Raw genomic sequence first — 21,935 nt, 5'->3', positions numbered from 1 at the left:
CTGCTTGGGAGGCTGAGGCAGGAGAATGGCGTGAACCCGGGAGGCAGAGCTTGCAGTGAGCCGAGATCGCGCCACTGCGCTGCAGCCTGGGCGACAGAGCTAGATTCTGTCTCAAAAAAAAAAAAACAACAACAACAACAAACAGATCTCCAGAACTTTTTCATCTTGCAAAGCGGAAGCTCGGTACCTATTAAACAACTCCGCCTGCCCCCTCCCAGGAGCTCCTGAATCACCATTCTACTTTCTGTTTCTATGAATTTACCTATTCTGGGTGTCTCATATAAGTTACATTACACACTGTTTGCCTTTTTGTGACCAGCTTATTTCACTTAGCATAATGGTTAGAAACAAGTCACAGGTCTTGCCTATACTCAAGGGCAGGGATTCCAGAAAGGCGTGAACACCAGGAGGTGGACATCATTGTGGGATACCTTGGAGTCTGTCTACCACAGTCTTCCTTGTATATGCCAAATATTTTCTCCATCTAATAGCTTTTGGGAGTTTTATGCTTTAATTTTTATGAGTTAAATGTGTTGGCCTTTCTGTGGCTGCTGTGTTACAATTTCTAGTATGTTTAGAGTGGCCTTACGCCAAGATTTCTTAAACATTCACCCGCTTTTCATCCATATTTTATTCTAGTTCTATTATTGCTTTGGAATTTATTTTGATGTGAGATTTGAGAGAGGGGTCCCATTTTTTTTTTCCTCTGTAGCTAACCTATTGTCTCAATTCTTGAATAATTTCTTTTTTACATAGCTCGTTCTGTTTTTTACTTTTTTTTTTTCCATTGATATGGCTGCCTATTCCTCTGTCCATTTCCACATCAGTATATTATTGTAACTTTATAATACGTTCTTTGATTTTACTTTTAGTTATATGTTTTTAGGCAGATACATATGAACATACATTCATGTGGTCTAAGATTAAAGATAAGCAAAAGAGTGCAGTGAACAGTATCCTCTCCATCTCTGTCCTAGCCACCCCGTTCACTCCCCACAGGTGCAATCACTGTTGTCACGTTTGTTTATTCCTTCCGGAATATTTTGTGTAAGTATCAGCAAATGTGAATATATAGTCCACCTCATGCCGCACTTTTCTCTGAAGGTAGTTAACCATACACATGTCTGTACCTTGCTTGAATGAATTTAAGTGAGTAAAGTTAAGTGAATAACTTAATACATCTTGGAGATCTTCCCATGTCAGTTCACAAAGTACACCTTTATATTTTTTAAAAATTAGTACACAGTATTCTTTTATATTAATTTGTCATAATTTATTCAACTAGTTCCCTATTGATGAACATTTAAGTAATTCACAGATTTTTTTCAAAATATAAACTATCGGCCGGGCATGGTGGCTCACACCTGTAATCCTAGCACTTTGGGAGGCCAAGGTTGGTGGATCACGAGGTCAAGAGATCGAGACCATCCTGGTCAACATGGTGAAACCCTGTCTCTACTAAAAATACAAAAAATCAGCTGCACGTGGTGGCACGTGCCTGTAGTCCCAGCTACTTAAGAGGCTGAGGCAGGAGGATCGCTTGAACCTGAGAGGCGGAGGTTGCAGTGAGCCGAGATTGCTCCACTGCACTCCAGCCTGATGACCGAGCGAGACTCCATCTCAAAAAAAAAAATAAATAAACAACAACAAAAAACTATGCTGCAATGAACAACATTATGCACATACAGTTTCATACATATACAGGTATAGCTGCAAGAAAAATGACTAGAAGTGAAATTGCTGGGGCACAAGCATATGCAAGTGTAGTCTTAGTAGATGTTGTCAGTTCACCCTCCCTAGAAGTTGTACATCCCTCCCTGCTGTATATGAAAGTGCCTGTTTGCCCACATCCTCCCCAACTCAGTGTTTTGTCAAACTTTTTTATCTTTGTTAGTCTTATAGATGAAAAATTATGTTTCTGTTTAGTTTTAGTTTGTGCATTTTTCTGATGAGGAAAGTGTGTTTTTTCCTGTTTATGAACCATTTGTATTATCTTTACCGTGAACAATCTGCTCATATCTTTTGCCTTTAATTCTTTTGTGTGGTTGATCTTTTTCTTACTGATTTTTAGGAGGGTTTATATATTAGAAAAACTAGCCATTTTTCTGTGATATGAGATATAAATATTTTCTAAGTTTGCCACTTGTCATTTGATTTTCTTTATAATGAGACTTTTTTTTCTAACAGACATGGCAATTTTTTGATGTGTCAAAAGTTAATGCTGGCCGGTCGCAGTGGCTCAAACGCCTATAATCCCAGCACTTTTGGAGGCTGAGGTGGGTGGATGACCTGAGGTCAGCAGTTCAAGACCAGCCTGGCTAACTGAGTGAAACCCCATCTCTACTAAAAATACGAAAATTAGCCAGACGTTGTGGCAGGTGCCTGCAATTCCAGCTTTTCAAGAGGCTGAGGCAGGAAAATCGCTTGAACCCAGGAGGCGGAGGTTGCAGTAAGCCAAGATTGCGCCATTGCATTTCAGTCTGGGCTACAAGGATGAAACTCCATCTCAAAAAAAAAAAAAAAAGTTAATGCCTTTTTGGTTGCGCCCAGGTTTTTTGTTATAGTTAGAAAGTTATCTTCTTTTGTTTTTGCTAACACTTTATACCTTTATTTTTAAATACAAAATCTTTGATCCATCATGAGCTTATGCCAGTGTGAGGTATGCAGTATGAATCTGGCTTAATTTTTTTCCACTTTGCTAGCTAGTTGTCTCAACACTGTTTATTGAATAATCATCTTTTCTCTAATGGTTTAAATGCTACCTCCTTCATAAACTAAATTCTCATATGCTTGATTGTATTTTGAGGCTTCCTATTCTCTTTTATTAATCTATGTGTCTATTCATACACCAGAATCACACTATTTTAATTAATGATTATAGCTTCATCTTATATTTTAGAAACCTGCTAAGATTAATTCACTTTCATGCTGTTTTTCAGTGATTTTTCTAGGCTATTCTTGCATGTTTATTTTTCCAGATGAACTGTATTTATTTATTTATTTATTCATTTATTCATTTTACACCAGTGTTACTTGCCAACCAAATGAACTTTAAAATTGGCTTGTTAGGGTCTTTTTAAAAAATCCTTTTATTAATGGGTTTTATGCAGATGAGTGATATGCTCAGATTTGTGTTTTAGGAAGATTATTCTGACTGCAGTGTAGAACTAGGTTGGAGGAAACAAGATTAGAGACAAAAAGACCAATGACAAGATTGTTGCAGTAATCCGGGGGAGAATGGATAGATGAAGAGTTGAGGATAGTATTGGGTTCGAGAGGTGTTTAGAAAGTCAAAATGGCCAGGTGCAGTGGCCTGCATCTGTAGTCCCAGCTACTCAGGAGTCTGAGGTGGGAGGATCCGCTTGACCCCAGGAAACTGAGGCCAGCCTAGGCAATACAGTGAGACTTCATCTCTAAAATATAAATAAATAATACAATACAGTACAATACATAAAAATAAATAGATGGTCAAAATGACCAGACTTGGTGATGACTGAGACGTGCAGGAATGAGGAGGAAGCACTCAAGGATGACCCCAAACTTTCTGGGTTAGGCCGTTGAGTGGCGCCATTCCCAGCGGTTTGAAACACATGAGATAGGGGCTGGTTTAAGAGGAAGATGGCAAATTCACTTCTAAATATATTGAGTTTGAAGTGTCTGCAGGTAGTCCTAGGAGAGTGTGGTCCAGTGGGCTGCTGAATCTACAAGTTTGAAGCTCTGGAGAGAGATCGGGGCTAGAGAGATGGAGTTATATGACAGAGCCCTGAGGAACTCCAGCACTAAAGGATGGTCAGGAAGTTCAGGAGTGTGCAAAGAAGACTGGAAAGAAACACTCAGAGAGGAAGGAGAAAATGGGACAGCATGGAGCCCCAGGAACCAGGAGAAGAATGTTTTCAATAGAGCAAACTGTCAGTAATTTCCAGTGCTTCCAAGAGGTCAGGAGCTGAAAATGCCCATTTGGATTTAGTAGCAAGCAAAGTCTGTGGTTATCTTGGGAAATTTGGGTGGAACAGAGGGGTGGGGGCTGAGGTCTGTGGGAGTTGAGGAAGTGGAACTGAGGCAACTCCTTCATCACAAAGCTTGACTGTGAAGAGAAGAGACACAGGGGCAGGGAGGAGGAATAGGATGATGCATCAAGTTAGCAACTTATGTGTCTCCTCCCTCCCCAGCTTTACCTGGGAGAGGCTGGGCCATGTGTTTCGTTTTGTTTTGTTTTGTTTTGGTTTGTTTTGTTTTGTTTTGTTTTGTTTTGTTTTGAGATAGAATGTTGCCCTCTTGCTCAGGCTGCAGTGCAGTGGCTCACACTGGCTCTCCTCTTCCCAGCTGTGGCACTTCCCAGTGAAAGTTAATCTTGCCACTTTCAGTCTCCCCATTATCATTATAAGTGCTGGGATTACAGGTGGGAGCCACCAGGCCCAACCTTTGGCCCATGTTTAAATGCAGGTGGAAAGAGCTGATAGAGGAGAGGAGGAAGCAGTTTGTGATTCTGTTCTTTGAGGACCAAGTAATACTGAGAAGGATATAAGGGGTTGGAGAAATTGGCCAAATCGGTCTGGAAAAGAGTAAGTCAATTATAGTGTTGGTAGATGTTCCTTGACAGTTTTGACTTTTAATTTTGTTGAGTTGTCTAATATTTTTGCTTGGCTATTTTGAGAAGGAGGCTCTAAGAAGCTGGAATCAGGTTTAGAAATTTAGTTGAAGATTAAGTTTAAAAAGTAAGGTACAGATAGTGTATTAGTATGTTACCATTTGTGTAAAAAGAGAGGAGATATCTGCACTCCCGTTTATTGCAGCGCTGTTTACAATATGGAATCAACCTAACTGTCCATCAGCAGATGAATGGATAAAGAAAACAGGTATGTATACACAGTGGAATATCATCCAGCCATAAAAAAGAATGAAATCCTATCATTTACAGCAACACGGATGGAACTGGAGGCCATTTATGTTAAGTGAAATAAGAGAAAGACAAATATTGCATATTCTCACTCATATGTTGGAGCTGAAGAAGTAGATCTCACAATGACACACAGTTAGATTGGTGGCTACCAGAGGGCAGGAAAGGGAGAGGCAGATGAAGGAGAAAAAGGGATATAAATATATTTATTTATTTATTTATTTTTAAATTTTTGAGATGGAGTCTCGCTCTGCTGCCCAGGCTGGAGTGCAGTGGCACTGTCTGAGCTCACTGCAACCACCATCTCCCAGATTCAAGCAGTTCTCCTGTCTCAGCCTCCCGAGTAGTTAGTAGCTGGGATTACAGGCATGCGCCACCACTCCCAGCTAATTTTTTATATTTTTAATAGAGATAAGGTTTCACTATGTTGGTCAAGCTGGTCTGGAACTCCTGACCTCAGGTGATCCACCTGCCTTGGCCTCCCAAAGTGCTGGAATTACAGGCGTGAGCCACCGCGCCCTGCCACATGTATTTATTACCACTGAACTATACACTTAAAAATGGTAAAGATGGGCTGGGCACAGGTGGCTTACCCCTGTAATCCCAGCGCTAGAGGTGGACAGATCATCTGAGGTTAGGAGTTCAAGACCAGCCTGGCCAACATGGCAAAACCCCGTCTCTACTAAAAATACAAAACTTAGCAAGGCGTGGTGGTGTACGCCTGTAATCCCAGCTACTAACTACTCAGGAGACTGAGACAGGAGAATTGCTTGAACCCGGGAGACGGAAGGTATAGTAAGCTGAGATCGTGCCATTGCACTCTAGCCTGGGCGACAGAGCGAGACTCCATCTCAAAAAGAAAAAAAAAAGGTAAAGATGGTAAATTATAAATGCATATATATAGTTATATTATACATATATGTATAATAAAGAGCAGAAGTAATGTGTATTGTTATTTGCTGTACATGCATAATCACTATTTCGAAAGACAAGAAGCAAAAAATCTGCTTATCCATTGCAAGGCGGAAACTGGGTCGAAGGGGAACAAGAATTGAGGATGCCTTGTCACTCTCCAGTTATATTGTGTATTTGTTGAGAATGCCAATATATTACTTATTTAAATAATGTGATGTAAGCTGGTTAGTTATCTTTAAAAGTGATGATTACAACAGGGCCTGAATTTTCTTATTTACTAATGATTCTAAGTGTCTGTAATCTGTTCTCTAAGAAGCTAAATCTTGCTGTGTGCCTGTGAGGTGTGGATCTTTGCCTGTACAGTTGGCCCTCTGTTATCTGAGGGTTTTGCATATGTGGATTCAACCCATTACAGATCAAAAATATTAGAAAAGAAATTGCATCCTTACTAAACATGTTTTTTCTTTGTCATTATCCCCTAAACAATACAGTATGACAACTATTTACATTGCATTTGCTTTGTATTAGGTATTATAAATAATTTAGAGGTGATTTATAGTATATGGAAGGATATTTGTAGGTTACATACAGATACTATGCCCTTTTATATCAGGGATTTGAGTATGCATAGATTTTGGTGTCTGCAGGGGTCTCTGAAACCAATAACCCTGCTGTACTGAGGGACAGCTGTGCTCCACTCTTCCCCACTGGGGACCGACAGCCTTGGGGAAGTGGACAGTCCTGGTTCTTGGGTCAAGGAAGAGGACCATGGCCTGGAACATCCTGGCCCTGTCCACTATAGCTTGACCGAGTAGGCTCTAAGGCTGGCTTATAAGGAAGGAAAGAGGAAATGAGGTAGTAATTATTGTGTCATAGGCAAAAGCCTCGCACTGGCTCTCCCCTTCCCCTGGGAAAAAATTCTTTAGCATTTCTCTGTACGTTTCATTGTGATTTTAGAGCAAATGTCTGAATGATTACAAGGATTAAATGTATTTTCCTTTTTTTTTTTTTTGAGACAGAGCCTTGTTCTGTCGCCCAGGCTGGAGTACAATGGCACAGTCTTGGCTCACTGCAACCTCCGCCTCCTGGGTTTAAGCAACTCTCCTGCCTCAGCCTCCCCAGTAGCTAGGACTACAGGCGTGTGCCACCACACCCAGCTAATTTTTGTATTTTCAGTAGTGACAGAGTTTCACCATGTTTGCCAGGCTGATCTCAAACTACTGACCTCAGGTGATCCGCCCGCCTCGGCCTCCCAAAGTGCTGTGATTACAGACATGAGCCACCTGCCTGGCCACGTATTTTTCTTTTAATCTCTAGTTTTATATTACATGCTGATTGCACACCCTAACTGAGGAACATCAGAGGAAATACAGAAAGTCACTTCAAAACTTTGAAATCCCACAAAAATAATCACATTCACTAATAAGTATTTCTCTTTATTTTTTAGAGTACCAGGTGAAGAGACTCTCCAGTTTAGTTAGGACTATGCCTAATCTGAGTTCTCATAAATCCTCAAATGAACTACATATGTTATTCTTCTGGAAACTGAGGAAACTGGTTAATCACTGTTCCCTTGTCTGGGTTCTCAAAGGTTCAGCACTGAAGCCAGGAGAGGACCGCATTCTGAGCTTTACTCCTCAGTAACTCCTAAGGCTCACAGCGTGGTTAGTTCTCCCTCCCCTGTCTGTAAGTAAAAGTGGGTACTTGCAGATAGGAAGAACAGGCTTCCTTAGTGTCAGTCCCGCTAGTTTTTCTTTCTTTTTTTTTTTCCCTGAGAAGAGTCTCGCTCGCTCTGTCATCCAGACTGGGGTGCAGTGGTGTGATCTCGGCTCACTGCACCTCCGCCTCCCAGGTTCAAGTGATTCTCCTGCCTTAGCCTCCAGAGCAGCTAGGATTACAGGCATGTGCACGATCACACCCAGCTAATTTGTATAGTTTTAGTAGAGATGGGGTTTTGCCATTTGGCCAGGCTGCTCTCAAACTCCTGACCTCAGGTGATCCACCCGCCTCAGCCTCTTTCCAAAGTGCTGTGATGACAGGCGTGAGCCACTGCACCGGGCCCGCTTGGTTTTTCTGTTTGTTTGACAAAAGGAATGCCAGACCAACTCAATCTCCAAACAAGCACCCAGATCCAGTTATGGCTTTAACTCAAATTAAATGGAGAATCTGGTTTCAGGGACCAGTTCTTCCATTTTTGGTAGCTTGGTTTGTCATGGAAACTAAAGTTCTTACCATGATGATTTTTTTTTTTTTTAATTTTATTTTTGTGTTTTTCTGCTGTTTAAACCATGATGAATTTTTAGCAACCTCTCATCTGGACAGATTCTCCCAAGAGATAGTGATTGCTTAGGAACACTTTACAGCTCAGCCTAAGGGAGAACATACCACAAGCATGGCTGGATGAGAAAGGAGTGGCCTGCCTGGGAAAGTACTCCGTTCCCATCTTCAGAGGGGTCTGGTGGCGGTAGATGGCCTTTGGTGAGGATGCTGTCTGGTTGCTTTGGCTGGCCCGGAAGGTCATTCCAAATTCTGTGGCTTATGAGTCCAGACAGAACAGGACAAGGACACTGTGTGTGTCTTTTCATGAGCCAGTGGCCAGATGACGAAAAGTACCTTATGCTCTTTTAAATCAAAAACAGGATGTAAGTTTTTTTAAAAACTTAGTATGCTTTATTTAGAATTACCATGTGCTATATCTAACTAAATATTCCAGAGCATTTTATTCTTTCCAGACATGTTTTCTCTTATACTCTCCTAGCTCCTTTGTGACATTGTACACTTACTTTGTCCTTTAAAGTTATCAATAGTGTGAAAAACAGTTGTTTTGTTTTGTTTGCTGGTTAGATGGTAGAAAACATGGCCTTCATCTCTTTTTTGGGCATGTATGTAGAAGTTATTGAGTTAAAACTGAAAAGACACCTTTAATTTATGACAGTATCATAATTGTAATTTAAAAATTAAACTTGTTGTTTGGAAATGTAAAATCTACCCCAAAGTAGAATAAAGAACCCCCATAGACTCATCAGCAGATTCAATATTTTTCAACATTTTGCCACTCTTGTTTCATCTGTCCCCTCCCCTTTGTTTTTCTCTTTTAATTCCAAATTACAGATCTCTTCTAAACTCAGTGAAGTGTCCTACCAAGTTGAATCACAGTGGTGGATCTGGTGTGAGTCAGAATGCAGTGGGGGTGAAAGGAGGGAGCAGGCAGGGTGGCAGGTGTCTGTCTTTTACATATGTTTCCTACGGCAGGAAGAGGTTGGTGGTGGGATGAACAGGCACTTTGACTTCTTTCCTACTTGCCCTGAAGTGCCTACCTGACCCTTCTGGCCTCCAAGGGTGCCTTTGGCCAGTTTCCTCACCAGCCACTAGGCTGGACTCCTGTCACTGCTCAAGTCTTAGCTGGTCAAGAGCCAGTTCTTCCCTTCTGCAGTTCCTTTCTATCACCATAAGAAGCAAGTCAGTTTCCTCTGGAGGAGATAAATGGGCAAACCTGATTTACCCAGAACATATTTCTCTAGTCATTGTCCTATTAGCATTAAAGTTAAAAGGAGAACTACACTCAACAGAAGGCCTCCCTCACCACCAAAGATATCACACCAGGTAGGGATGCAGGGATGGGAACAGGCAGTTTAAAACTTCTACTTCTGTGGAGGCTTGGGTGGCGCTCCCTGGAAAGACAGTAAAATGCCTTTAGAGGCTTGGGTTTGCTTTCACCCTGCCATGCCATCCCTGAGAACTTGAAGCTGAAATTCTTCATTTTATCGTGGAAATTTGTAACTGTGCAGAAAAGTAGAAGGAGAAGAATAAGAAGCTCCCCTATAGCCCTCACCAGTTTTTAATAATTATTAACGTTTTGCATTTAAACTTTTTGATTATGCAGCCTAGTAGTGAAAAGAGTTTTATATCCCCAATTTGGGTATGTTCTTTGTTTTTTAAATTATGTACATATAACACTGTATTGTTAATATTAAGTACACAAAAAAATAGAAAACTAAGTGGAAACAGAACTTCTAATGTTTTCCCCATACCCTGTGCTCATCCTGTAAATTCCCTGGGGGTACACATTCCTCTTTGGAGCCAAATCATTTAGAAACATTATGTAATTCAGCAAACATGTGTTGGAGCCCACTGTGTGGCTGCCACTGTGCAAATGCTGGAGGGAAGATGCTAGGGGAGGAATCCGAGGTCTCACTGCTTACAGCCTGCTCCATCACGGTCAGGGAACGAATGTCACCCACCTTCTCTAGGTGAGAAGCCCTGCCTGAGACATAGACCTTATTCTCCACCTTTTCTTGAGCAGGATCCCCCAGCATGAACTCTGGGAGTGTTTTATGCGTTGTTGTTATTTCTTCTTCTTTTTTTTTTTAGAGATGGGGTCTCTCTATGTTGCCCAGGCTGGTCTTGTACTCTTGAGCTCAAGTGATCCTCCTACCTCGGCCTCCCAAAGTGCTGGGATTACAGGTGTGAGCCACCACCATGCCCAGCCGTTATTTCTTATTTTGAGATACTGTTTTGCCTGACCCTCTGTGATCATTTTGATTGGTCTGATATTGACTTTACCTGATAAAAACAAAACAGAACAACCGCAAAACTGTTTTATCTCTATCATTTTCTGGAGTCACCTTTTAACTTAGTCTATCTGTTAACTTTACTTCCCTTTTATCTTTCATTTAAACATACAGACTGGGAAGGGGCAACACAAGGGCCACAGACGTGGTGATAGGCCAGGGCCTAAATCAGAAGGTTGGGTGCTGGCGCCTTCACTGGTCTGCTCTGCTCTTCATCTCTTCTTTTCATTCCTCACAGCAAGACTTATTTAGTCCTTTGGAGAAGATTGGATCCCCAAATCAGGTGGTCAAAAAAGGCATAGCCTCCAGGTTAAAAACAAACAAAAAGCCATCTAGGTGGTTCAAGGGCTCTGAGGGTCTAATCACTTATGTGAGACTGGACTAGACTGGCCCCAGAGATAGTGTAATGCTTGGCAGGCTGCTGGGGGAAAAGCCTTCCAAAACCCAGAACAGCTAGGAACCTCACAGGAGTTTTGTGACCCGAAGCCCCTGCCTGCTGGCATACTGAGGCCCTGCACAGGGCAAAGGAACAGTGTCAGAGACTGCTGCCAGAGAGGCTGGCTGGGTGCCGGTAGGTCTGATGCTGGAGATTTGTAATACACTTTGAACTTCTCTTTAAGTTTCTCTTTTCTTTTCTTTTTTTTGAATGATGTTATAATAGGGTATTTAACCAAGTATGACATCCTTTTTTCTTCGGCTTAGTTTATAAGGTAGACTTAAATCAGCCATTTAACCCCAAGGCAGTGTGAATTAATAGCAGCCCCTTTGTTGTAGGCAGGCCTTCACGACTCCCCCACTTGTCATGATAATCAAAGGAGGTGCTGGCAGTGCCTAGAATGATCTCCAGCTGGGTTCCCAAGAGAGGCACAGTTGTTCCTTTGTTATTTAGACTTGTCCTTTTTTAAATAGGGAGGCTATAACATCTTCCATTAGCTTTAGCCTGCATATAAATAAAGAGCCCTGCAAGCTTCAGGAACCTGCCTTACTTCCTAAACTTGTTAAACCTCCACTCTTCCCCAACGGATTTTTTTTTTTTTTTTAAGTTGGAGTTTCGTTCCTGTTGCCCAGACTGGAGTGCAATGGTGCGATCTCAGCTCACTGCAACCTCCGTCTCCTGGATTCAAACAATTCTCCTGCTTCAGCCTCCCCAGTAGCTGGGATTACAGGCATGTACCATCATGCTTGGCTAATTTTGTATTTTTAGTAGACACGGGGTTTCATCATATTGGTCAGGCTGGTCTTCAACTCCTGACCTTAGGTGATCCGCCCACCTCAGCCTCCCAAAGTGCTGGGATTACAGGCATGAGCCACCGTGCCCGGCCCCCAGCGGAATTTTTTAAAAAGAGTTGTGGTCTCATTATGTTGCCCAGGCTGGACACCAACAGAAATTTATTTAGTACTGGTGGCCAATCTCTCGCGGATTTGTCAAGAGCTGAAGTGAACTAAAGAAGAACCAAGCAGCATCACGGGCAAGCTGGCGGCCTGGTAGAGCTAAATGATGAGTTTAAGGATGCCATTAGAACCAGGCATTAACTACCCTATGTGGTGTCTCTACTACCAGCTACATTTCCAACCAGTCTCCTCTCCTACCCAAGCTCTGTTGGAAACAGATACAAACCCAAGTATACAGAGGAATTAAGAAGGGTTGGGGTAGCATTTTAATTCTATCAGAGGAAGCATTGTCGTCAATGAATAGCTTTGTGACTTTTAGCTAACCATTTACATAATATTAAGTTAGTTACTTACTCCAAATGAGACTACTGGAGCCAATGTCAATTTGTAGGTGTGCCGTTTATATTGCATCGTAGTCAGGTATCTTAGCAAGACTATTATCCTATAATTGAATCTTAAATCTTCAGTGGATTTTGGAGAACGTAGTACAATTTATCTGGATAATTTCTTTTTCATTTTTCTTTTTTTAAGCAACAAGGTCTCGCTGTGTCCCCCAGGCTAGAGTGCAGTGGTATGATCATAGCTCACTGCAGCCTCCACCTCCTGTGCTCAAGGTATCTTCCCGCCTCAGCCTCCCAAGTAGCTGGGACTACAGGTGTGTGCCACTGTGCCTAGCTAGTTTTTAAATTCTTAGCAGAGACAAGGTCTGGCTATGCTGCCCAGGCTGGTCTCGAACTCCTGGGCTCGAGCAGTCCTCCCACCATGACCTCTCAAAGTACTGGGATTACAGGCAGGAGCCATGGCACCCAGTCTGGAAAATTTCTTAATAGTTTTTTTTTTTTTTTAACTTCTGTATGTATCAGTACAAATCTGTCTAAAATCTCAAAAAGAATTGATTTTATGTAGGCTATATAGCAAAGGAGGCAAAGCGGTGAGGTGAAGAGAATACTGAGTGAGGCTCGGGATCCTGAGTTTAAGTTTTTAGGGTGCTACAAACTAGCTCTGTGATCTTGAGAAAAATCACTTCAGCTCTCTGGATGTTGGTTTCCCATCTGTAGACAGAAAGAACAGAATTCCACTCCCTCTTGCTTTTACTTGTGTAGCTCTCTCTGCTAAGCCAGCAACTCCGGTTCCCTTCCTTTGCCTATCCCCACCTTATTTTCACCTGCTGCAAGCTGGAAAACGAGGTGCCTCAGTTTGTTAGACCTGGGTGGAGTATAATGGAGAACTGGTGGGGTTCCTTTCTAACTGCTGTCCTCTGGGGTTCTTATCCATTTTTGTTATTTAGAGGCTTTCTTTGCTTTCTGGCTCGCCGCTGAGATGGTTGAAGTTGCCACATAAATGACCCCTGGCTCAAGCATAAAATAATTGTGACCTCACATTCCAGTGCAGTCCTCTGTAATATTGAAGCTTCATACCAGTACACATTCCCAGTGTTGACAGTGATATTCCAGGAAAATACGTGTTGCTCTTGCAGGAGTTTTATCACTTTTTTTCTTAATCACGAGTCATCATGAGGCCTGTCATTGAAGCTACCAAGAGTTGTCCTATGTAGAATTGCTTCTGTTTGAGAATATCGATAAGGCACCCCTTTGTAAAGATGCTGAGGTTGTGGTATTCTGGATCAATACTTTTTCAAAGTATTAACCATTTATATGCTTAATCCTGCTTTTCTGCATGTTTTTAATATATTTTTTAAAACTTGGTAGAACTTTTTGTATTTTTCTGAGATGGAGTCTCGCTTTGTCACCCAGGCTGGAATGCAGTGGGGCAATCTCAGCTCACTGCAACCTCTGCCTCCTGGGGTCAAGCAATTCTCCTGCTTTAGCCTCCCCAGTAGCTGGGACTATGGATGCCCACTACCATGCCCAGCTAGTTTTTGTGTTTTTAGTAGAGATAGGGTTTCACCATGTTGGCCAGACTGGTCTCAAACTCCTGACTTCATGATCCACCCACCTTGGCCTCCCAAAGTGCTGGGATTATAGGCGTGAGCCACTGTGCCTGGCCCTATAGAACTTCTTACATGGAAGGATGTATTTGGTCATACCATTAGCATTTAGAAACCCATGTTTCACTTCAAGGTATTTGGAAATTACATTTCTCCTGTTTTTAATAACTTTGTATAAAAATACAACTATATGCTAGAATTTATTTTTCTACTTAGCTGCGGAAGAAAAAAGTATGTCTCGATTGTTCACACATAAAGAATATACTGTACCATATGTAGTTTTACTAATGATAATCTTCCTAGTTGATAATAAACAACAACTCTCTAATTCTTGGACTTCAGCTCATTTCCTAACACAGCATGGGCTTATGTAGGAATCTGCTTATGGTTTACCAGTCAAGTAGGATCTGGGGTTTCTAATTAACCACAAACATAATGATATGCCAACAGTATGGTATATCTACCCAAATAGTTAATGCAAACAAATGTAGATCACATTGATAGATCAATAGTGTCTAAATTAGAGGAAGTAATTTCCCCCCAGGTGACAAAATCTAGTTGCAATTTTTCAGTCATTCATCCCAGGCTGCAGCTTTCAGATGCTATGGGATAGGTAGGTGTGCACCTACATGTAACTGAGATCTCATCTAACTGAGCTCTAGGTCCCTTGGGGAAGTACTCCAGGAGTATGGTACTGTCTGCCATTAGCTCTAAACTTCTACCTGGAAATCCACAACTCTGCTTCTTTTGGAAGATTCACGTGTCATGTTTCATTACAGAAAGAGTTCTGCCATTAGCATTAGCCATGTCACTCCCCTCCCCGGTCTATCTAGCACTGGATTCCAGATACTGATGTGGAAAAGCATTTCTATATGGAGGCACAGAAGCCCTCTCTTCCTCATTTGATGTCTAGGTCCCATGTTCTGAAACAGGAGAGTGCTTTTCAGAGCCTGAGCCTAAGACCCTCCTTAAAATATGTTGATTCCCATTTACAGGTTCGTTTTTTTCTTGCTTGCTTTCTGTATTTATTTATTTAGAGACAGGATCTCCCCTCTGCCACCCAGTCTGGAGTGCAGTGGCAGGATCTCAGTTCACTGCATCCTCTGCCTCCTGGGCTCAAGTGATCCTCCTGCCTCAGCCTCCCAAGTAGCTGGGACTACAAGCATGAACAACCACACCTGACAAATTTTTGTATTTTTTGTGAAGACGGGGTTTTGCCATGTTGCCCAGACTGGTCTCGAACTTGTGAGCTCAAGTGATCCACCCACATCAACCTCCCAAAGTGCTGCGATTACAGGCCTGAGCCACTGTGCCTGGCTGTCATTCGCAGGTTCTTTTGACTTACACCTCCCTTGTTCTTCAAGAAAATGAGGTCAGGCGCAGTGACTCACTCACGCCTGTAATCCCAGCACTTTGGGAAGCCAAGGTGGGTGGATCACTTGAGGCCAGGAGATCAAGACCAGCCTGGGCAACATGGCAAAACCATCTCTACTAAAAATTAAAAAAATTAAAAAAATTAGCCAGGTGTGATGGCACATGCCTGTACTCCCAGCTACTCAAGAGGCTGAGGCAGGAGAGTTGCTCGAACTTGGGAGGCAGAGTTTACAGTGAGCTGAGATCACGCTACTGCACTATAGCCTGGGGACAGAGTGTGACTCTGTCTCAAAAAAAAAGGTAAGAAAAATGGAACTTTCTATTTCATTCAGTCTCTCTCTGCCATCACTACCGTATTAGCCAGCTTTGCTTTTGTAACAATCTGAAAACTCAGACTCTCAACAAACATTTATTTTTCACTCATGTTACTTGCCAGTGGTGCCAGAATACCTTCTATGGCTCTCCTCTGTGTATCTTCTCTGTCTGCAACTGAGGCTGAGGGAGCATCCCCTACTTAAGATGTGATAGTCTCATGGCAGAAGGAAGAGTATGAGTTTCTGTTCGAACAATATGAACATCACATTTGCTCATAAACCATTGGCCAAAGCAAGTCACGTGGGCCAGTCAACTTTTTTTAGCCATTCATCCCAGGCTGCAGCTGGGTGACGTCTGAGGTGATTTGGAATGGCAACAGATGGAGCCTGAGCTGTAGGACCCTTGGGGAGCACTGTGGGAGGCTCAGAATGCTGGGGCAGTCCCTAATGGTGATGCTGCTACTCCTGACCATGAAAGGACTCTGCAGGTCAGCCCCACCTTTGACAAGATGCTTCCCAGTGTTCCACCATGCAGACACTCATCCTCCTTTCCAATGTCCAGGTATCCCTGGGACAAGCAACTCTTACGTATGTAACATCATTTTGTCTTCTCAACCAGCCCGTGGAAGTTATTATCATTTCCACTTTTTTGATAAGGAAGATGAAGTAACTTGTTAATAAGTGGAACATCCTGAACTTGAACTGTTTCTTTGACTCTGAAACATATGTGTTTTTGGGATGTTGTTATTTTTATTTTTATTTTTATTTTCTGAGACAGAGTCTCACTCTGTCACTGGGCTGGAGTGTAGTGGCGTGATGTCAGCTCACTGCAACCTCTGCCTCCTGGGTTCAAGTGATTCTCCTGCCTCAGCCTCCTGTGTGGCTAGGATTACAGGCATGCCCCACCATGCCCAGCTAATTTTTGTATTTTTAGTAGAGATGGGGTTTCACCATGTTGACCAGGCTGATCTTGAACTCCTGACCTCGTGATCCACCCACCTCAGCCTCCCAAAGTGCTGGGATTACAGGCGTGAGCCACGGCGCCCAGCCTGTTGTTATTTTTAAGAGACAGAGTCTTGTTCTGCCACCCAGGCTGGAGTACAGTGGCGCAATCATAGCTCACTGTAGCCTGAAATTCCTGGGGTCAAGGGATCCTGAGCCTCAGCCTCAGCCTCCTGAGTAGCTAGCACTACAGGTGCATGTCACCACACCAGCTAATTTAACAAAAATTTTTGTAGAGACAGGGTCTCACTGTGTTGTCCAGGCTGGACTCAAACTCCTGGCCTCAAGCGACCCTCCCCCTCGGCCTCCTGCAGTTCTAGGATTATAGACATGAGCCACTACAACCAGCCCAAATGATATATTCTTTGACTGGCAACGTGAAATGTTTAAAATACCGGCCAGGTGCAGTTGCTCACGCCTGTAATCCCAGTACTTTGGGAGGCCGAGGTGGGCGGATCACTTGAGGTCAGGAGTTCAAGACCAGTGTGGCCAACATGGTGAAACCCCGTCTCTATTAAAAATACAAAAATTGGCCGGGCGTGGTGGCAGGCACCTGTAATCCCAGCTACTCAGGAAGCTAAGGCAGGAGAATCGCTTGAACCCAGGAGGTGGAGGCTGCAGCGAGCCAAGATTGCACCACCACACTCCATCCTGGGCAATGGAGAGAGACTCTCTCTCAAAAAATTAAAAAATGGCCGGGCACAGTGGCTCACGCCTGTAATCCCAGCAGTTTGGGAGGCCAAGGTGTGCGGATCACGAGGTCAGGAGATCGAGACCATCCTGGCTAACATGGTGAAACCACATCTCTACTAAAAATACAAAAAAACATTAGCCGGGCTTGGTGGCGGGCACCTGTAGTCTCAGCTACTTGGGAGGCTGAGGCAGGAGAATGATGTGAACCCGGGAGGCGGAGCTTGCAGTGAGCCAAGATCGCGCCACTGCCCTCCAGCCTGGGCGACAGAGCGAGACTCCATCTCGAGAAAAAAAAATAAAAATAAAAATAAAAATAAAATAAATAGACTGGGTGCAATGGCTCACGCCTGTAATCCCAGTACATTGGGAGGCCGAGGCGGGCGGATTGGCTTAGGTCAGGAGTTCGAGACCAGCCTGGCCAACATGGTGAATCCCCATCTCTACTAAAAATACAAAGAAATTAGCCAGGAGTGGTTGCATGTGCCTGTAATCCCAGCTACTGGGGAGGCTGAGGCAGGGGAATTGCTTGAACCAGGGAGGTGAGGCTGCAATGAGCTGAGATCACACCACTGCAGTCCAGCCTGGGCGACACAGCAAGATTCTGTCTCAAAAAATAATAATAAAATAACAAAAGAAAATACTGTATGTACTCTGCAGATATAACCATGTAAGAACTTACCTGGATAAAACTTGAAAAGGAGTAGAAAAAGTGAAGCACTTGGCCTTTTGAGTGGCACATAGTATTTCTTTGTCACCCAAGCTGGAGTGCAGTGGCATGATCTTGGCTCACTGCAATCTCTGCCTCCTGGGTTCAAGTGATTCTAATGCCACCATATCTGGCTAATTTTCGTATTTTTAGTAGAGGTGGGGTTTTGCCATGTTGCCCAGGCTGGTCTCAAACTCCGGACCTCAGAATGATCCACTTCCCTTGGCCTCCCAAAGTGCTGGGATTACAGGTCTGAGCCACTGCACCCAGCCCAGACTTCATCCTTAAACCTCCTTCAGTTTCCAGCTTCCCTGACTGAACAGCTACTCTAATTCATTTGATGAGAAAGGCAGGTCTTTGAGAAGTAATTGAGAAGGTTAAGCCAAATATAGTTTGGAGTTAAATCAAATACTGCAGGGGCAGAGAGTTGAGATTGGGCCACAGTGAGGAAGAGAAGAAAATATCAAATATAAGCAGAGATTAATACCCCACAACTGAATACCAGCGGTAATACAGGATTTGGGCTAGCAGCGGGGTTAATGCAAAAGAGGCAGCTGGTAAATCGAACATATAAGCTTTTGTTTTTTGTTTTTTTGTTTGTTTGTTTGTTTTAGAGACAAGGTCTTGCTCTGTTGCCCAGGCTGGAGTGCAGTGGTGTGATCATAGTTCACTGCAGCCTTGAACACCTGGGTTCAAGTGATCCTCCCACCTTAGCCTCCCCGGTAGCAAGGACTACAGGTGGCCACTACCAAGCCCCACTAATTTTTTTATGTTTTTTTTTGTTTTTGTTTTTGTTTTTGTTTTTGTAAAATTGAGGGCTTGCATTGTTATCCAGGCTGGTCTTGAACTCCTGGCCTCAAGTGGTCCTCCCACCTCATGCTCCCAAAGTGCTAGGTTGGACTGCAGGCATGCACCACCATGCCCAGCTAATTTGTTTGTTTGTAGAGCTAATTTTTGTATTTTTTGTAGAGACAGGGTCTCACTATGTTTCCCAGGCTGGTCTCAAACTCCTGGCCTCAAGCAGTTCTCCCACCTCCGCCTCCCAAAGTGTTGGGACTCTAGACAGGAGCCACCTCACCCAGCCAGAAAATATAAACTTAATAGGAAGTCGAAAAGACATTTCAGGAACTCTGATTTTGGGAACGCCTTCTAAAGACCCTTCTCCCCACCCTGTGGACTGGCCTCCAGAAGCCCAGTTTGGCAGTAATTGTGCAGTGGCTCAGGCCTGTAACCCCAACACTTTGGGAGGCCAAGGAGGGTAGATAACTTGAGGTCAGGAGTTCGAGACCAGTCTGACCAACATGGCGAGACCTTGTCTCTACAAAAAAATAAAAAATTTAGCCAGGCATGTTGGCATGTGCCATAGTCCCAGCTACTCAGGAGGCTGAGCCTGGGAAGTGGAGGTTGCAGTGAGCCAAGATTGTGCCACCGCACTCCAGCCTGAGCAACAGAGTGAGACCCTGTCTCAAAAAAAAGAGATCCTGTGTCCTCATTGCATCTTGCCAAGAAGCACCTGATATCAGTTTGTCCCTTTATTTTTCAGGTATTTCAATATATTATTCTCTAGAATAGAGTATTCCATTGTCTGAGATCAAATCTAGCTTCCCTATATCATAGTGGCTATTTTTCTTCCAGCCCAGAAGTTGTTCCTTGGTAAAATAACTTTATTTTGTGAGTTTATAGATTTGGATTATAAAAATAGATCGAAACTGTTAGACTAAATTGGCCCACACATTTTATGAGTCTACTTGGGAGAAATAGGAGTAATTCTCAAATCCAAAATGAGAAAATCCATGTTTAACAAAGAAAAATTAGTTTTTAGCTGAAGGAAGTCCCCTATAAAAACATATTGTGTCACAGGATTCTTTTCACAGTGAGCTACCAATTTTATATGTGACTCAATTGATCTAAAAGAAAACTCTGTTTTGCATGATTAGTACGTGAGGTGATGGATATGTTAATTAACTTGATTTCATCATTTTGCTATGTATACATATATCAAAACATCATGTTGTACAGTGTAAATATATACAATTTTTCTGTCAGTAACACCTTAATGCTGGAGGGGATGGGAGAAGAAAATCTGTGTTCTTTATTTCACAAGCACATCTATTGCGTGATGTATGCACATTGCCCCATTATGTGAGATTTATTGGCCTAGCCTAGGATTTGGCTTTTGACAACCAAAAAGGTTGCCCTTTGTGATGCCAGTCTCAAAAATGTTAAGAACGTACCCCAAGCATCTCTTTAAAAAGGGTTTTGGATTTATTGACCATGAATTTATCTTGAATCTATTTCTTTCATTTGTACCATTTAGGGACTGATGATTTGTATTTTTTCCACTTGTATTTACATCGCATTCTTTTTTCCCTCTTTAACTCAGGGGTTACACACTCTGAATGTCTAAAATGATGAGTCAGTGAAATGGTTTGTGTATAAGGATTCACAATGAGAGAGTGGGTGTCCCATCTACAGGGAGCAGCCACGCTCAACTTCGGCCTGAGATGAGTGTGGTTCAGTGTGGCCACGATATTTTGATTAATGGCTGGGCATGGTGGCTCACGCCTGTAATCCCAGCACTTTGGGAGGCTGAGGTGGGCTGATCACCTGAGGTCAGGGGTTCAAGAGCAGCCTAACCAACATGGTGAAACCCTGTCTCTACTAAAAATACAAAAATTGGCATGGTGGCACACATCTGTAATCCCAGCTACTTGGGAGGCTGAGGCAGGAGAATCGCTTGAACCTGGGAGGCGGAGTTTGCAGTGAGCCAAGATTGCACCATTGTACTCCAGCCTAGGCAACAGAGCAAGACTCCATCTCAAAAAAGAAAAAAAAAAAAAAAAAAAATTCTGATTTTTCCCTAGAATCCTCAAGTCTGAATTTTCAAACATTGTGAATTCAATCAAGAATTTTAAAAGACACCATGCAGAACAAATAGGTGCCTCATGGCTTGCCAGTTTCTTTAATATACCTCTTTTACATTTCAGAGTGTCCTTTCTAGTTTTCTGGGATTTAGTATATGAATTCACCATCTTCTGATTCTCCTCCCCCAATTGCATGACAGCTTTTATTCTTCTTTCAACTTTCCTCTTAACACACTACAGACTATTTTTCATTATTTTTAGGTTATTATAAAGAAATGGTTCCATATACTACTTTATTTACCTTGACCCAAGGCCCACTAATGTATAATAAGTAAAACTGTAAAATCGGTCCTTTCATCTGCTGTTGTTATCAGTTGTTCTTGAGGGTGAGTGACAATTTTATGGTTGGAGGCCAACTCTTCTTCCCTTCTCTCTGCAGCCGTCATTTCACCAAGCTGATAATGTTCGGGGAACCCGCCATCACGGGCTGGTGGAGAGGCCATCCAGGAACCGCTTCCACCCCCTGCACCGAAGGTCTGGGGACAAGCCAGGGCGACAAATATCCTTTTTTACTCTTCAAAGGGAGTGTGCATTCTGAAATGTTTGAAAAGTGTTCAGGATTTATCTTCCCTGCAATTCTCCTTTGGCCTCAAAACCTTCATTTATCTGATGAAAGGAGGCAATACAAATAAATGAGTTGGAAACGAGAAACATCTCTGCAGTCAGCATTTGGAAACATCATTGTAGGTGTTTATGATAGCATCAATAAAGTTCAGTTTAACGAAACAACAACAAAAACAACCTGTAATTCAGTCCCATTGCAGGGTGTTCTGAGCATTTTCTCCAGAAACTGGCCAAGTTAGAGTTAAACCTGACTTTGAATCAGGTTGGAGAGACTTAGTTTATCTAGCAAAAATGGACATACAGATATGTGATTTATTTGTATTTCTTTTGATCTGCTGACCCGCTTTTGGAACTTACAGATGAAATTTCATATGATTTTCTATTTGTGATGTTTCAAACTCAGTAAGTGATAACTAAAATAAACCCAGAATATAGGAAAATCTCATGCAGTGATGTAAGTCACACCAAACTCTATGCTGTTAAGTAGAAATAAAGGAAAGGAAATGGTGAATTCACCGTACAGTTTCATTTAATCTGTGCTGTTTATGGGGCGGCAGTGGTGGGTGCTGCTGTGTGACCAGCATTGTGCCGAAGGCTTTGGGAAACAGAACTGAGCTGGATTTTTTGGGAGAGGA

At 42.7% G+C, this 21,935-nt stretch overlaps 1 protein-coding gene across 7 annotated transcripts in view; it reads left to right on the top strand.

Moving 5' to 3' along the window:
• Positions 1-21,935, top strand: part of CRTC3 (CREB regulated transcription coactivator 3) — a 121,402-nt gene that overhangs the window by 48,169 nt on the left and 51,298 nt on the right. For all 7 annotated transcript variants that reach the window (XM_030929975.1, XM_030929972.1, XM_030929973.1 and 4 more), the window contains exon 3: positions 21,116-21,235. In XM_030929975.1, coding sequence (XP_030785835.1) covers positions 21,116-21,235 — 120 coding nt within the window. The remainder of the gene's footprint in view (positions 1-21,115; positions 21,236-21,935) is intronic.

Source organism: Rhinopithecus roxellana, chromosome 5 (assembly GCF_007565055.1).
Source record: "Rhinopithecus roxellana isolate Shanxi Qingling chromosome 5, ASM756505v1, whole genome shotgun sequence".
Taxonomy (NCBI): Eukaryota; Metazoa; Chordata; class Mammalia; order Primates; family Cercopithecidae; genus Rhinopithecus; species Rhinopithecus roxellana.
The sequence above is the reverse complement of the archived record's forward strand: the minus strand, read 5'-3'. Positions and strand labels throughout refer to the sequence as shown.